The sequence below is a fragment of the Lichenostomus cassidix genome, unplaced genomic scaffold (assembly GCF_008360975.1).
Source record: "Lichenostomus cassidix isolate B80296 unplaced genomic scaffold, HeHo_3.0 HiC_scaffold_36, whole genome shotgun sequence".
NCBI lineage: Eukaryota > Metazoa > Chordata > Aves > Passeriformes > Meliphagidae > Lichenostomus > Lichenostomus cassidix.
Genome location: NW_028147270.1, coordinates 550448 through 565872, shown reverse-complemented (window position 1 = coordinate 565872; position 15425 = coordinate 550448). Strand labels below are relative to the sequence as shown.

The 15425-nt window shown below is 61.9% G+C and overlaps 4 protein-coding genes across 4 annotated transcripts; 2 read left to right on the top strand and 2 right to left on the bottom strand.

The window, feature by feature from the left end:
• Positions 1 to 4: 4 nt before the first annotated feature.
• On the bottom strand, positions 5 to 4837 carry PNP (purine nucleoside phosphorylase). Its single transcript, XM_085044567.1, has 6 exons — positions 4682 to 4837; positions 3679 to 3842; positions 3381 to 3484; positions 2941 to 3116; positions 2406 to 2587; positions 5 to 1936 (listed from the first exon to the last, which is right to left on the bottom strand). The coding sequence occupies exons 1-6, from the start codon at positions 4690 to 4692 to the stop codon at positions 1653 to 1655; spliced, it is 921 nt and encodes a 306-aa protein (XP_084900693.1). The 5' UTR covers positions 4693 to 4837; the 3' UTR covers positions 5 to 1652.
• A 413-nt stretch (positions 4838 to 5250) lies between these two features.
• Positions 5251 to 8061, top strand: PIP4P1 (phosphatidylinositol-4,5-bisphosphate 4-phosphatase 1). Its single transcript, XM_085044569.1, has 7 exons — positions 5251 to 5420; positions 5584 to 5759; positions 6095 to 6201; positions 6738 to 6843; positions 6933 to 6985; positions 7092 to 7182; positions 7590 to 8061. Exons 1-7 carry the CDS (start codon positions 5348 to 5350, stop codon positions 7731 to 7733), a joined length of 750 nt encoding a protein of 249 aa, XP_084900695.1. The 5' UTR covers positions 5251 to 5347; the 3' UTR covers positions 7734 to 8061.
• Positions 8062 to 11533, bottom strand: APEX1 (apurinic/apyrimidinic endodeoxyribonuclease 1). Its single transcript, XM_085044568.1, has 5 exons — positions 11394 to 11533; positions 10860 to 10956; positions 10337 to 10494; positions 9914 to 10106; positions 8062 to 9034 (listed from the first exon to the last, which is right to left on the bottom strand). Exons 2-5 carry the CDS (start codon positions 10909 to 10911, stop codon positions 8520 to 8522), a joined length of 918 nt encoding a protein of 305 aa, XP_084900694.1. The 5' UTR covers positions 10912 to 10956; positions 11394 to 11533; the 3' UTR covers positions 8062 to 8519.
• A 10-nt stretch (positions 11534 to 11543) lies between these two features.
• OSGEP (O-sialoglycoprotein endopeptidase) lies at positions 11544 to 15249 on the top strand. Its single transcript, XM_085044562.1, has 11 exons — positions 11544 to 11799; positions 11892 to 12011; positions 12654 to 12829; positions 13222 to 13317; positions 13388 to 13437; positions 13558 to 13636; positions 13903 to 13968; positions 14380 to 14470; positions 14819 to 14894; positions 14978 to 15076; positions 15155 to 15249. Exons 1-11 carry the CDS (start codon positions 11685 to 11687, stop codon positions 15192 to 15194), a joined length of 1008 nt encoding a protein of 335 aa, XP_084900688.1. The 5' UTR covers positions 11544 to 11684; the 3' UTR covers positions 15195 to 15249.
• The last annotated feature ends 176 nt before the right edge of the window (positions 15250 to 15425 follow it).

Here is a 15425-nt window from a genome sequence, read left to right as displayed (position 1 = left end):
CCACTTTTAATTAACTTAATTCGACTTTTAATTAACTTTAATCAACTCTTATTTAACTTTTAACCAACTTTTAATCAACATTTTTTCCACTTCAACAAACTTTTAATCAACTTTTCTCTCACTCATTAACCGTTAATTAAGGCCGCGACCCCTCCCTTCATTAATGAATTCAGTCATTCATTAATTAATTAACCGCACTGCACGGGGGGAGGGGCTGCCTGGAATGTGAATGAGCTGGAATAATTCGTTAAGGAAAGAATAAACTACTTAATTAATTAACAGCGCAAAGCAGAACTGAGTAGTCAAACCGAGAATTGGTTAATTAGCCTCCAGTCATTGATTAATTAAGCCCCTGGGGTGAATGAAGCCCCTGAAAGCAGCAGCCTTTATGAGGATAATTAATTAGCCTCTCGTAATTAATTGCAGGTGTGATTAGTGTTGATTAATTGAATACTGGCAATTATTAGCTCTGAATTAATTAATCGGGGGGATAATGAAGCTTTGATTATCAGATCGGGGATGATAAGATCTGAATAATTATGCAGCCTAGGATAATTGATCATTATTGGTTAATTAACACTGATTAATTAATTGCGGGGCTATATAGCCTTACATATCCAATTGCAGCACTTAATTAACCACAAACAACAGCACTAATGAACTTGGAGTAATTAAGCAATGGTGCTAATTTGCCAGGAACAATTAAGGAATAGTTAACCTGCAATGATAAATCAATGGGGCTAAATAGCCTGGAGTAAGTAACAGCATGAGGCTAATTAACCTCGAACAATTAATGATGGGGGTTAATGAACCTGGAATGATTAATGAAGGGGCTTAATTACCCAATAATTAGTCAGTGGGATCAATTAACTGCCTCCCTTGCCTGAGAGTTCACTGCTAATTAATGCCCTGGGGGGGACACACACAGGAGGGACACTGAATTAATTGCATGGAGTTAATTAATCACATGGGAATTAATTAATTCCACTGAATTAGTTACACAAAATTAAGGCAAAATCGAGTGGGGACAAAGACATGGATGACACCGGAACAACACGGAAAAACACATGGGAAAAACACAGGAATTCCACGCAATGTCCATGGAACAAACAGGATTTCCACGGAATTTCCACGGAATTCTGGCAAAATCAGGAGGGAGAAAGGCAGGGATGGCAGGGAACGGCACGGAATAAATTACACGTGATTTCCACGGAATTAGGGCAAATCCCAGACAGGAGCCAGGGACGGATAACACGGGAATGACACGGGATAAAGACAGAATTTCCACAGAATTAAGGCAAAATGAAGGGGGGACAGAGGCCAGGACAACACAGGAACAACATGGAATTACGGCAAAATCCAAGACGGGATTTGGGGATGAATAACACGGGGATGACACAGAATAAACACACAGGATTTACATGGAATTACACGGGATTTCCATGGGACTTCCACGGAATTAAGGCAAAATCCAGAGAGGTCAAATACAGGGACAACACGGGAATGACACGGGATTTCCATGGGATTTCCATGGGATTTCCATGGGATTTCCATGGGATCAAGGCACTGCCCCACCACGAGGGGACAACACGGAACCATTTTCACGAGTGGCCAGGGTATGACGTCACCCCGGTGACGTCATCCCCGTGACGTCATGGCGCATCTGGGCGTGTCCGGCCGCGTCCAGGTTCGTCCAGTTTGGGGGCCAGAGCCACCAGCAGCGCCCGCAGGTGCCGCGCCCCTTCCTGGGCGGCCGCCAGCACCTCCTCGTGCCCGGTGGATGTGGCCAGGTGTGACCCTGGCCCCTCCCCTCCTGCCGTGACGTCATCGCTGTCATCGTCATCGTCCCCAGGGGCCGAGTTGGTGATGAGGGACAGCCCCAGGACGCGCAGCCCCAGGTGACGCGCGGCCGACGCCTCCGACACCGTGCTCATTCCTGGGGGGGACAGCGAGGGTGGGGACGTGCCTGGGGACACGCCCAGAACACACCTGGACACGCCCCTGGGACCTGCTGGCAACAGACTCGGGAGGCTTTGGGTGTTTGGGGTTATTTGGGGTTTTTTGGGGTTATTTGGGGTTATCTGGGGCTGGGTTGGGGCTTTGGGAGGTCTGGGTTTGGGCTTCCCTGGGGTTGTTTCAGGGTGACCTGAGGCTGTTTTGAGGATGGATTTGGACAGTTTTGGAGCTGATTTAGAGCTCTTTTGAGGTGATTCAAGGCTGGCTTGGGGCTGTCCTGCTACCTTTTGGGCTGTTTTGCTGCTGTTTCAGGGGCTTCTTGGGGAATGGGTTTGGGGCTGTTTCCCCACTTTAAAAGCTGTTTCGCTGCTCTTTCAGGGTTTTTTTTGGGATTTCTTTTGGGGCTGATTTGTGACCCTTTCCCCACCCTCCCGGGCCCCTCTCCTCACCCACGGCATCAGCCCCGAGCAGCCGCAGCAGACGGCACTCGGCGGGGGTCTCGTAGCTGGGCCCCCCCACGCCCACGTAGATCCCGGGGCTGGCCCGCAGCTCCTGGGGGGCCAGGGCGAGGGCCAGGCGCCGCAGCCCGGGGTCGTAGGCGTCCGTCATGGCCGGGAAGCGCGGCCCGAACCTGCCAGCCCCGCAGCACGTTGGGAACGGGACTGATTCCCACAACACTTGCCCCTTCTCGCCCCAAAATCGGCCCTTTCTGCCCCACAAATCCCCCTTTGTCCCCCCAAAATCCCCCATTTCCCCCCAAAAGCTCCCCTATTTCCCCCGAATCTGCACTTTTTACACCCTAAATCCCCCTTTTCACCCCAAAAATCCCCCATTTCCCCCCAAAAGCTCCCCTTTTTCCCCCGAATCTGCACTTTTTACACCCTAAATCCCCCTTTTCACCCCAAAATCCCCTTTCTGTCCCCAAACCCTGCCCAAAGCACCCCCAGACTGTGCCCCAGCCCTGCCCCACCGGGCCCTGCCCACCTCTCATCATTGGGCCCCACGAGGGGCGAGCGTCCGGCCAGGCCTGGCAGGTCGATGTGGTCGCGGATGACCAGCAGGTGACCAGGGCCGAGGTGTGGCCGCAAGGACCCCGCAGCATTGGTCAGCACCAGGGTGTGGACTCCGGCCAGGGCCAGAGCCCGGACAGGGACCACCACCTGTGGGCGTGGTCAGGGAGCGGTCAGGGCGTGACAAGGGCGTGACAAGGGCGTGGTCAGGGGAGTGGCTAAGGGACAGGGAGGGGCTCAGGTGTGTGTGGAGTCTGGCCAGGGACCACCACCTGTGGGCGTGGTCACCAGAGGGGTTGGTTAAGGGGTCGTGGGTGTGGCTAAAGGGTCAGGGGCGGGGCTAAGGGGCCAGGCCTGCAGGGAGGGCCTGGGGAAAGGGGCGTGGCTTAGGCGCGAGGTGTGGGTGTGGCTCACCTGGGCGGGGCTGTAGCCCTCATACAGGTGGAACCGGCCCTGCAGGACGGCGCAGGGGGCAGAGCCAAGGCGGCCGACCACCAATCGCCCGGCGTGGCCCTGCACTGGGAACACGTCCAGGGGTCACCATATCCTCCTGAGCCCCAAAACCCCCCTGGAACCCCCCAAAATCCCCCAAAACCATTCCAGACACCCCACAACCACCACAAACCCACCCCAAACCCACCCCTGAACTGCCACAAACCACCCCAAACCCCACAAAACCGCCCGAAATTCCCCCTCGCGGTGCTCCCAGTACCGGTGCTGCGGGGGAAGTGGGGAATGTCAGCGTAGTTGAAGGTCTGGGGGTCCGAGAGCTCCTGGGCCAGCGCCCCCAGGCCGGAGCCACAGACCAGGGCCACCCTGGGGGGCTCCCGCAGCCGAGCCCGCAGCCATGCCGCCGCCTCTGCGCACGCCTCGTAGCTGGGGGGGACACGGCGGCACCGGGACGGACCAGGATGGCATCAGGATGGCGTCAGGATGGCCCCAGTGGGGTCCCAGGGGCGCAGGTTAGGGTGGGAAGAAGAGGGGACATGTGAAGGGAGCCTTTGGCATCCCCAGCAGACACGGGATGACCCCCAGGACCCTCAGAAGGACCCACAGGGGCACCCAGGACGCATTGGGTGACAGCTGGGGACACCCAGGATTCCCAGAGGGGACCCCAGGGCCCGCTGAGTGACAGACAGGGGCACCCCGGACCTGCTGAATGACGCCAAGGACCCCCAGAGGGACCCCCGGAACCCCCAAAAGGAGCCCCAGGGATCCCCAGGACCCACTGGATGACAGGTGGGAAGACCCAGGACCCCCAGAACCCACTGAATGACCCCAAGAAGCCCCCCGGGACCCCTCGACAGCCCTCCGAGACCCCCGAAACGACCGTCCGTGCTCCCCAAAAGCCCCCAGGCTCCACTCTCCCCCCCCATCCCCGACCTTGACTCTCGCCCCAGGGCCGCCGCGGCCCGGGCCCGGGGCCAGACGGACTTGGGACGGGGCGGGCGACGCCCCGCCCCCAAATCCCCCCCAAAAAATACAACAAAAACCCCCAAAGCTCCCCTCTCGCCCTCTCCCCATCCCTGCCTCTCCCCTCCCCATCAATTACATTGGGGGGGGTCTCCAAGCCCTAGGCCACGCCCCCCGTGGCTGATTGGCCGCAGCGACGGCGAAAGACCCTCAGGCCGCGATCCCATTGGATGACCCTCCCCCGCAGTGCCTTCCCATCCCAAAAACTGCCCCGGAGCATCCCCCCGGAGACCCCAACTCACCTCACGTCCATCGGGGCCGCGACTGCGCCGCAGCCGCCGCCCCCGCCGCTATGAAGGGGCGCGCCGCGTGACGTCAGCGCGCACGGTCGCGCCCCCCTCCCTCCGCCCAATCAGGAGCTGAGCTCGCCCGACCGCGCCCCCGCCGTCGCCATGGAAACCGCCCCCAGCCGGGCGGCGGAATGGACAGGAGAAGCGACCAATCAGCGCGCGGCGTGCGGTGGAGCTGGCCAATGGGAGGGCGGGGAGGGAGGGGAGTAGCGTAGCGTTGCCGGGAAACCACGGAGGGCTGGAGGAAATCACGTGAGGGGAGCGCAGGCCAATAGGAGAGCGAGGAGGGACCCGGAAAAGCGGCGCGCGCGTTGCCTGGCAACGCCGGATGAGGCGGGGAGGCCACGTGGGGCCAGGAGGACCAATGGGAGCGCGAGGAAGAACCCGGAAAGCGGTGCTGGCGTTGCCTGGCAACGCCGCGGGGCGAGGGTCACGTTCACCGAGCGGACCAATGGGAGCGCAAGGAGCGGCGAACGGGTCTCCCGGCAACGGCGCCGGGGCGTCACGTGACTGCGGAAAGCCAATGGCGGCGCACGGGAGGGGGAGGTGGCAGCGAGCCTCCCTCACGTGACCCCAGCGGGCCAATCGGGCGGCGAGGGGCGTGGCGTGGCCGCTGTCATGGCGGACGGGGAGAGATCGCCGCTCCTGCCGCCCGAGGCGGTGCCGGGGCCGGGCGGGACCGCGGCCGCCGGTGAGACGGGGAGGGGTCTCCCGGGAGGGGAGTGGTTTAACCAGGGGGCGGGGTCTGGCGAGGCGGGAAAACAGGAGGGGGCGTGGCTTGGCGCGTTCAGGTGGGAGGGGCGTGGCTTATTTGGGCTCCGCTTAGTCACTGACGCGGCGTTCCCCATTGGCAGGAGGCGGGGGGGCGGGTCCCGGCGAGGCCCCGCCCCCTTACTCGCCATTGGGCAGCCCCGATGCTGTGGGGGCGGGGCCTCCTGCGGTCACGTGCCGCGTGTGCCAGCGGCCAATCAGCGTCGAGGGCAAGACGCACCAGCACGTGGTGAAGTGCGGGGGGTGTGGCGAGGCCACGGTGAGGGGCGGGGCTTGGTTGGGCGGGGCCAGAACGGGGAGGGGCTTGGGAAAGAGGGTGTGTAGGGGGCGTGGTTTTAATCGGGTGGGATCACAGTGGGCGGGGCTTGAGGGAGGGAACGCCTAAAGGGGTGTGGTCTGAGCGGGATGGGGCGGGGCGGAGGGTGTGGAGGGGTGGGGCTTAAGGACCTGTGGGGTCTGAAGGGGGTGCGGGCTGAGGGTGGGCTCAGAGGGGCTCGAAGGGAGAGGGAAGGGGCGTGGCTTTGGAGGGGCCGCCTGGGATGGGCGGGGTTTGAGGGCGTGTCCCCTGAGGTCCCGCCCCCTTTGCGGCGGCAGCCAATCCGTACGGCCCCCGGCGGGAAGAAATACGTGCGGTGCCCCTGCAACTGCCTGCTGGTGTGCAGGGCCTCGGCCCAGCGCATCGCCTGCCCACGTCCATACTGGTCAGACTGGGAGGACCGGGAGAGCCGGGAGGGTGTGCTGGAGGGGCTGGGAGGGGGCTGGGAGTGACTGGGAGGGGACTGGGAGGGGACTGGGAGGGGTGGGGGGGACTGAGATTGAGTTGGGAACTGGGATGGCGTTCCAGAGCTTTGGGAGGAACCAGGAGAGGTCACTGGGCCATACTGGGAGCACTGATCATCACTTCAGGGGGTCACTGGGCCATACCGGGAGCACTGGGGGAGATCACTGGGTCATACTGGGAGCACTGGAGGGTTCATTGGGCCATACTGGGAGCACTGGGGGAGATCACTGGGCCATACTGGGAGCACTGGGAGCACTGGAGGGTTCATTGGGCCATACTGGGAGCAATGGGAGAGGTCACTGGGCCATACTGGGAGTGCTGACAGGGTCGCTGGGCCATACTGGGAGAACTGGGGGTCACTTTGGGGGTTTCCTGGGCCAAAATGGGAGCACAGGGGGTCCCCCGGGGCTCCCCACCTGCCCTACCCCTCTCCCAGTATACCCCACTTTCCCCCAGTAAGAGGATCATCAACCTGGGCCCGGTGCAGACGGGGGCCCCCAGTCCTGACCCACCCCCCGGGGGAGTGCGCGTGGCCTGCGCCCACTGCGGCGGCCCTTTCCTGGTGAGCCACACCCCTTCCTGGCCCCACCCACCCTGGTCTCTCCACTGTTGCCACACCCCCTTTGTGACTCCACCCCTTTCCCCCCACAGTGGGCGGAGCTCCCTGACCGCTCCCTGGCCCGCTGCCCCCACTGCCGCAAGGTGTAAGTGAGGCCCTTCCCCTTTTGGGGCGTGGCTATCGTGACCACGCCCCTGCCCTGGATGGCTGTGGTCATTCTGGGGGTGACCACGCCTCTGTGGGATGCCCAGGTCTGCTATTGGCCGGCGGTTCCCACGTCGGCGCTGCCTGTGCTGCCTGCTGGGGGCGCTGCTGATGGGCGGGGCGGCGGCCGGGCTGGCGGTGAGCGTGGGGCCTGGGGGGGCCTGGGGGAAGAGGGAGGGGCTCAGGTGTGCAGGGGGTGTGGTGTGATTCGAAGGGGGAGTGGCCTAAAGTGGTGGGATTAAGTAGGCGTGGCTAAAGTGGGTGGGGCATGAAAGGGGAGCAGCTGGGGGACTGAGTGAGGTGGGAAGAGGGGCGAGGCTTTAGTGAGGGGTGTGGCCTAAAGGGGCGGAGCGTCTGAGGGGTGTGGTTTCGAGGAGGGAGGTGGGGCTTAAAGGGGTGTGGTTTGGAGTCTGTTGCCTAGTGAGTGTGGCACAAGTGGGTGGGGATTAAAGTGGGCGGGGCTTCAAGGAGCACACTTGGAGCTGACCAGGGCTTGGTGGGGGTCGTGGCCAGCAGCACTGACCACTCGGCTGTGCCCCTTCCAGGCCGGGACATGGTGGCTCTGGCGCCGGGCGCGGTGGGTGCCGGCAGCGTGGGCGGTGCTGGGGGCGGGGGCAGGGGCGTGTCTGCTGCGTGCAGCCTATTGGGGCTGCGTGCGGGTCAGCCAGCCCCTCCCCCCGCGCGCCTGACCACGCCCACCCACCTGGGAAACGTGCACCTGGACACGCCACGCCCACACGGACACACCCCCTACTGCGGGACACGCCTGTGGGCGTGACCACGTCACAGGACAGCAACTCGGTCGTGATGATGTCATGTGGCCACACCCTGTTCGTTATTGGACAATTCAGCCACTTCTGGCCCCGCCCCTTTCCCCCAGCATGGCCCCACCCCCTCCCGCATGCCTTGGGCCCCGCCCACTTGTACATAAGCCCCACCCCCTGTACAGCCTTATTTATTTAATGGCCAAGCCCACCGAAGGGGGCCTTGTATGTAAATAAACCCTATATCAACAGATTTCCCCCCAAAGTTCACCTTTATTAAAATATAATGGGGGAGGGGCGGTCCCTGAGGGGGTGGGGCTGTGGGAGGGGCATGAGAGGGCAGGGCCTACGGGGTGGGGGAACGGTGGGAACTGATTTGGGGCTGTTTGGGGGAGTTTTGTGTCTGAGCAATGACAGCAGCACCTGAGAAGCCCAAATTTGGGCCATTTAGGAGGGATTTGGGGTAAAACCAACACAGAGATGTCATCTTGGGCTTGATGATGTCATCAAAAGCTGAATTTGGGTGGTTTCCAGTATATTTTGGGCTATTTTGAGCCAATTTCGGGCTGTTTTGGGTCAATTTCTGGTCGAGTCAAGGTGGGTGAGGCCACCTTGGCTCGATGACATCACCAACACCCGACTCTGAGTCATTTTGAACAAACTCAAGCCAATTCTGGGCCGATTCTGAGACAGTTGTGGCCCATCCCAGCCCTACACGGCGAGCAGGGCGGTGATGGGGCAGTGGTCGCTGCCGGCCACGGTGCTGCGGATCTTGCTGTCGCACAGCGAGCCCAGCAGCCGCCGGGACAGCACGGCGTAGTCGAGCCGCCAGCCCACGTTGCGCGCCCGCGCCCCGCCCAGGTACGTCCAGAAGGTGAAGGCGCCGCGCGCCTCGGGGTACAGGTGGCGGAAGGAGTCGACGAAGCCGGCGCCCAGCAGGCGCGTGAAGCCCTCGCGCTCCTGCGGGGTGAAGCCGGGGTTGGAGCGGTTGGCGCGGGGGTGGCACAGGTCGATCTCGGCGTGCGCCACGTTGAGGTCGCCGCAGAGCAGCACGGGTTTCTGGGCGTCCAGGCGCTGCAGGAAGGCCAGGAAGGCGGTGTCGAAGCGCAGCCGCGGCTCCAGGCGCACCAGGCCCCGCCCGGCGTTGGGGACGTAGGCGGAGACCACGAAGAGGGACGGGAACTCGGCCGTGATCACGCGGCCGTCGGCGTCGTGCTCGGGGTCACCTGCGGGGGACTGGGAGTGACTGGGAGGTCTGGGGAGGGGGCTGGGGCAAACTGGGGGCAACAGGGAGGGGATTGATGGCGACTGAAAGGGATTGGAAGAGGATTGGGAGGGACTGGGGGGAACTGGGAGGAGATTGGGAGGGATTGGAAGGAGCTGGGATGGGATTGAGGGAACTTCAGTCTGGGAGGGAGGGAGTGAGAATGACTGGAAGGGGAGTGAGGGTGACTGGAAGGGATTGGAAGAGGATTGGGAGGGACTGGGGGGAACTGGGAGGAGATTAAGGGGGACTGGGAGGAATTAGAAGCAATTGGGAGGGACTGGGGGAACTGGGAAGGGATTGAGGGAAACTGGGAGCAACTACGAGTGGACAGGGAGGGAACTGGGAGGGACTGGGAGTCAACTGGGAATGATGCAGGGCCAACTGGGGGAGGACTGAAAGGAGACTGGGATTTCAGGGTATATTTGGGGCTGGTTTTGGGGTAGAATTTGGAGGTAATTTGAGGGTGGATGTGGGGTGTGATTTTGAGGGGAGATTTTGAAATGCTTTTGGGCTGAATTTCAGCTTGATTTAAGGGTGGAATTCAGGGTGGTTCCGGGATGGTTTGGGGGTTGATTTTGGGTGGATATTGGTACTGATTTTGGAGAGGATTTAGGGGTTGCATTTGAGGCTATTTTGGGGCAGATTTTTAGGTGGGTTTGGGTGCACTTCAGAGCAGATTTCAGGGTGATTTTGGGTTGATGGGTTCAGGGTGATTTTAAGATTTTTGTGTGGATTTGGGTGCATTTAAGGGTGAATTTCAGGGGGATTTCAGGGGGATTTCAGGGAGGTTGCGGGTCGATGGATTTGGGGTGGGTTTGGGATGATCTGGGGCTCTCACCGATGCCGTAGGTGACGTTGAGTGGCTCGGTCTTGGCCAGCAGCCCCACTCCGCTGTAGCCCGGCCGGCCCTCAGCACTGGCCCAGAACTGATGCGGGAGCCCCGGCAGCGCCCGGATTTCGGGGGGCACAGTGGAAACCCCACACTTGGTCTCCTGCAGGCACAGCACGTCCGGAGCCTCCTCCTCTACCCACTGCAGGGGCCCAAAATCACACTGAGAATCCCAGAATTCTACTCGGAATCCCCAGATTGGACTAAATTACACTATGGGGCACTGAAATTATGCTGGGAACCCCCCAAAACGAATGAGGGACCCTCCCAAAAGTTCATGGGGCCCCATCCCAGTCCCCCCCAGAACCGGCGGTTGGCTCCTCCCACCCCTCAAGCCCCTCCCACTCTCACCTTGGCCCCGCCCACACTCACCTTGGCCCCGCCCTTGCGCACCCAGGCCCGCAGCCCGTCCACGTTCCACGACGTCACCTTGAGGTTCCAGCGGCGCCCCTCGGGGGTGGTCTCGCGGGTGGGCGGGTCCTCGTAGGATGGGGCTGGCGCCGCCTTGGCCGCCTTGGCAGGGCCGGGCCCTGCAGGGGAGGGGGTACTGGGAAGTACTGGGAGCACTGGGAGGTACTGGGAGCACTGGGAGGGGGCTGGGAGGTACTGGGAGCACTGGGAGGGGGCTGGGGGGGACTGGGAGCACTGGGAGGGGGTACTGGGAGGTACTGGGAGCACTGGGAGGGGGCTGGACGAGGCTGTGGAGGAACTGGGAGGGGCTGCTTGGCATGGACTGGGTGATACTGGGTTATACGAGGCTATACGGGGTTGTACCGGGTTGTACTGGGTTTTACAAGGTTAAAGTGCTTTCTACTGGGTTATACTGGGTTGTGCAAGCTCGTACTGGGTTCTACTGGGCTACAGGGTGTTACACCGCCCCGCACTGGTCACTCACCGGCCTCGTCTCCGCTGCCGTTGTCCTCCTTCTTCTTCCCGCGCTTCGGCATCGCGCAGGCCCCGCCCACCGCCCGCCGGACACGCCCCCTCCGCCGCTGCACCGGGGAGCGAGGTCACCGTCAGCGCGAGCGCCGCGGCCAATCAGAGCGCGCCAGAGCCTTAGACCCGCCCGCCCGCCGCGGCTCAGCCAATCAGAGCGCGCCTCCCGCACGCCGCGGCAGCCAATGACCGCCCGCCGCCGCCACGTGCGAGCGCTGGGCCCGAACCGGGACAACCGGGATCGGAACCGGGGCTGGAACCGGGAACAGTCAGCTCCCGCGGGGCCCGAACCGGGCACGATCAGCGCCCGATGCCTTCCCCTTAACCCCGCCCGTTCTCCTCCTCCCCCGACAGCCCCCAATCGCAGCAGCCATTCAGCGCCCGCCGCTCTCCCGGCTAAACCCGCTCTCCCGGTTAAACCCGCATCCCGCCGCTCTCCCGGTTAAACCCGCCCGTCCGCCGCTCCATCCCCGCCAATCAGCGCCCGCCGTACCTCAGCCCGCGGGGAACCAATCAGCGGCCGCGCTGGCGGCGCGCGGGACCAATCAGCGGCCGCGCCGAGGCGGGGGGGGGCAGCGGGCGCGAGCGGCTCCGCGCGCGCGGGAACCGTGAGGGCAGGGATGGAGCGGGGGGGCGTGGCCGGAAGCGGAAAAACTCCTCAGGAGGAGGAGGAGGAGCGGAAGTGACGTGGCGGAGCGGCGGGAGCAGCGCCGGGAGCGGGAGGAGGCGAAGCGGCCGCGGGCGTGACGTCACTGAGGGACACCGGGGAGCCCCGCGTGACGTCATGCCGACCGTGCTGGGCCTGGAGGGCTCCGCCAACAAGGTGGGCGCGGGGGTGGTGCGGGACGGCGCCATCCTCAGCAACCGCCGCGCCACCTACGTAACGCCGCCGGGACAGGGTGACGTCATTTTCCACCTCCCCCCCCGCCCCCGGTGCCCCCCCGCGGTGTCCGATCGTCGCTGACCGCTCTCCGGTGCTTCACCCCCTCAGGGTTCGCCCCCGGCCCCACCGGGCGGCACCACCGGGCGGTGCTGCTGGGCCTGGTCCGCGCCGCGCTGCGCGAGGCGGGGGTCGAGCCCCGCGACCTCGACGGGGTCGCCTTCACTAAAGGTGAGGCCGAAAACCACCCCGAAAAACCCCCAAACACCCCAAACCCACACCAAATAATCCCCGGGACCCCGAAATCCTCCGTGGACCCCGAGAGATTTCCCGTAGATCTCCAAAGAGCCTCCTAAAGCCCCCCGTGGACCCCCTACAGATCCCACAGAACCCCTACAGACCCCACAGATCCCCACAGACCCCACAGAACCCCTACCGCCCCCACAGAACCACTACAGACCCCACAGATCCCCACAGACTCCCCAAAGTCCCCAGTGAACTCTATAGATCCTCCATAAACCCCTGCATGTCACCCCCATGGACCCCCATAAGCTCCCCAGAGATCTCATAGAACCCACAGGACTCCCAAAACCCCCCATGGGCATCACAGACACTCCAAACACTCCCACAGGTTCACAGAATACCCCCACAGACACCCCAAAACCCCCATGGAGCCCCCAGAGACCCCTCAAATCGCCCCCAAAGATCCCTGGAAACCCCCTGGGTGTGGTCGGGGGGTCCTGGGATGGCTCTGGGGGGACCTCGGGGAGGGTTTAGGGTTCCTGTGGTTTTGGGGTGTCCTGGGTGGGGTTTTGGACAATCCCCCCTGCTCCCGGGGGGTGGTTTTTGGTGTCACAGCCCCGTTTTTGTCAGGCCCGGGGATGGGGTCCCCGCTGGCCGTGGTGGCGGCCGTGGCACGGACGCTGTCCCAGCTGTGGGAGCGACCTTTGCTGGCTGTCAACCACTGCGTGGGACACATCGAGATGGGGCGGCTGCTGGGCGCGGCGCCCGACCCGCTCGTGCTCTACGTCAGCGGCGGCAACACGCAGGTGTGGCGAGAGCACGCGACGTGTCGCACGGTGTCGTGAGGGGAGAGTGAGGAAACGGCTGGTGTTGGGGGATACCGTGCTGGGGGGGACAGGGAGAGGGGTGATGAGGGGTGGTGGTGAGGGATATCACCTGATATCGCACGATATCGCACGATATCGCACAATATCGCCGTGATAACACACCAAAGGGGTGATAAGGGGTGGTGGTGGTGAGTGATATCACCTGTTATCGCACGATATCGCATGATATCGCACGATATCGCCGTGATAACACACCAAAAGGGTGATAAGGGGTGGTGATATCGCACGATATCGCACAATATCTCACGATATTGCCGTGATAACGCACCGTGACATCACCCGGCGTCACGTGACCCCGCCGGTTCCCGCAGGTGATCGCGTACTCCCGGCGCCGGTACCGGATCATGGGCGAGACGCTGGACGTGGCCGTCGGGAACTGCATCGACCGATTGGCCCGGCTGCTCCAGGTGAGCCACGCCCCATCCGGGCCACGCCCACCCGGCCGCACCCACCCTGACCCCTCCCCTTTCCCCACAGATCCCCAACGCCCCCAGCCCCGGCTACAACGTGGAGCAGCTGGCCAAGAGGTGACCCCAGAACCCCCCAAAAGTGACCTAAAACCTCTCTGGATCCCCGAAACCCGTCGGGAACCTCTCAGGAGTCCCAAAATTCCCTAACCTCCTCAAAATTCCTTCATGGGACCCCAGGGGCCGCCGGCTGATTCCGCTGCCCTATGTGGTCAAGGGACTCGACGTGTCCTTCTCGGGGCTGCTGTCGCACCTCCAGGTACCCCAAAATCCCGGGGGGGTCCTGAAATCTATGGGGTGGGTCCTTGAAATTCCAAAAATTCTGTGGGGAGACCCCACATTTCCCAGGAATGTCCCCAGAGTCCATGGGAACACACCTGGGTGTTTGGAGCATCAGATCTACCCAGCCAGGTCAAAGGTGGCTGCAGGGGGTGTCCCAAAATCCACCTGGGGCGTCCAAAAAATCCAGAAGGGACCCCAAGACAAGCTGGGGGACCTCATAACCCCCTTTTTGTCCTTCCCCAGGCAGTGGCCCCCAAATTGCTGGAGTCAGGGGAGGCAACTCCAGAGGACTTGTGCTTCTCCCTGCAGGTGGAGTGGCCAAAAAAATGGATTTCCAGGGTTGATTGGGGTTTGAGGGGATTAATTGTGGTTTGGAGCATCATTAAATGGGTTGGGGGGAGGATATTGGGGAGTATGGGGACTCATTTTGGGCCGCTCATGGGATTTTGTGGGTATTACAGACGTTTTGGGGAGGGTTTAAGGGGATTTCGGGGGTAATTAAACAGAATTTGGGGTATTTTAATGCAGTTTTGGGGTAATTAGGGGAGTTTGAGGGAGCTGGGGATTTTATTAAAGGTGTTCTGAGGGGCTTGTGGCGTATTAATGATAATTTTGGGATAATTTTGGGTCTCAGAATGTGGTTTTGGGAGCCACAAGGGGGCTTTTGGGTAAAACGTGAGGTTTCACAGGATTTTGGGACTTTTTTGGGATTCGGCGCAGGAGACAGCGTTCGCGATGCTGGCCGAGGTGACCGAGCGGGCGCTGGCACTGACCCGGGCGAGGCACCTGCTGCTCGTGGGGGGTGTGGCCTGTGAGTGGGCGGGGTCTCACCTGGGGGGGTGGGGACCTGTTGGGACCCCAATTTTGGGTGGTGGGAGCCAAATTTTGGGCAGTGGGACCCCAATTTTGGGCGGTGGGACCCGAATTTTGGGTGGTGGGACCCCAATTTTGGGCGGTGGGAGCCAATATTACAGGGGAGGAAGCCACACCAAGCAATATGGTCACACCTGGAAGGGGTGTGGCCGTACAGGGAGGGGCAGGGACAAATGGGTGGGGTCCAGCTGCCTATAAAAACATGTGGGACATCCATTTATGGGGCAGGGGAGGAGCCAGGTGCTCAGCCACGCCACAGCCACGCCCACCACACCTGTCTGCCCAGGTAACCACCGGCTCCAGGAGATGCTGCAGACGATGTGCAGGGCCCGGGGCGCCGAGCTGTGCCCCACGGACGACAGGTGAGGCTGGGGAGCACCTGGGGGCACGTGGGACACACCTGTGGGGACACTTGTGACCTTTGACTGATGATTTTTGGCCCCAGGTACTGCATAGACAACGGAGCCATGATCGCCCAGGCCGGGTGGGAGATGCTGAGGGTTGGGCAGGTGACGGAGCTCAGCCAATCAGGGATCACGCAGAGGTCAGGGGACATGGCCATGTGGGTGGGGCAAGGTGGGGGCCGCTTGACCTCTGACCTTTGGCCTCTGGCTGCACACAGGTACCGGACGGATGAGGTGGAGGTGACCTGGAGGGACTGAAGTGGCCATGCCAAAAATGGCCACGCCCACTCAATAAAATACCCCAACCCTCCCATCATCTGGTCACGCCTCTTTAATTACTGGATTATGTGATTAAATTTGGGATCCCGCGCATGTGGAGGGAACCAATCAGCTTGTCTGTCACACCTGGAACCACGCCCCCCTGTGTTGGGTTGGCTATGGTATGACCCTTCCTGTCAATCACCCACGATAAGCCACGCCCAGCTCTCA

What these genes read in the sequence shown, in the direction of transcription:
- PNP (XM_085044567.1), bottom strand. An exon ending in AGGGCTACAGCCCCGCCCAG is followed by an intron (nt 3,117 to 3,380) that starts GTGAGCCACACC and finishes CCACGCCCACAG; the next exon opens with GTGGTGGTCCCTGTCCGGGC. An exon ending in GCTCGGGGCTGATGCCGTGG is followed by an intron (nt 1,937 to 2,405) that starts GTGAGGAGAGGG and finishes TGTCCCCCCCAG; the next exon opens with GAATGAGCACGGTGTCGGAG.
- PIP4P1 (XM_085044569.1), top strand. Translation starts at nt 5,348, where the DNA reads ATGGCGGACGGGGAGAGATCGCCGCTCCTGCCGCCCGAGGCGGTGCCG. An exon ending in TGCCCCCACTGCCGCAAGGT is followed by an intron (nt 6,986 to 7,091) that starts GTAAGTGAGGCC and finishes TGGGATGCCCAG; the next exon opens with GTCTGCTATTGGCCGGCGGT. An exon ending in GGGCGGCGGCCGGGCTGGCG is followed by an intron (nt 7,183 to 7,589) that starts GTGAGCGTGGGG and finishes TGCCCCTTCCAG; the next exon opens with GCCGGGACATGGTGGCTCTG.
- APEX1 (XM_085044568.1), bottom strand. Translation starts at nt 10,911, where the DNA reads ATGCCGAAGCGCGGGAAGAAGAAGGAGGACAACGGCAGCGGAGACGAG. An exon ending in TGCGCAAGGGCGGGGCCAAG is followed by an intron (nt 10,107 to 10,336) that starts GTGAGTGTGGGC and finishes GGGCCCCTGCAG; the next exon opens with TGGGTAGAGGAGGAGGCTCC. An exon ending in CAACGTCACCTACGGCATCG is followed by an intron (nt 9,035 to 9,913) that starts GTGAGAGCCCCA and finishes AGTCCCCCGCAG; the next exon opens with GTGACCCCGAGCACGACGCC.
- OSGEP (XM_085044562.1), top strand. Translation starts at nt 11,685, where the DNA reads ATGCCGACCGTGCTGGGCCTGGAGGGCTCCGCCAACAAGGTGGGCGCG. An exon ending in TCAGCGGCGGCAACACGCAG is followed by an intron (nt 12,830 to 13,221) that starts GTGTGGCGAGAG and finishes CGGTTCCCGCAG; the next exon opens with GTGATCGCGTACTCCCGGCG. An exon ending in GTGGAGCAGCTGGCCAAGAG is followed by an intron (nt 13,438 to 13,557) that starts GTGACCCCAGAA and finishes ATGGGACCCCAG; the next exon opens with GGGCCGCCGGCTGATTCCGC.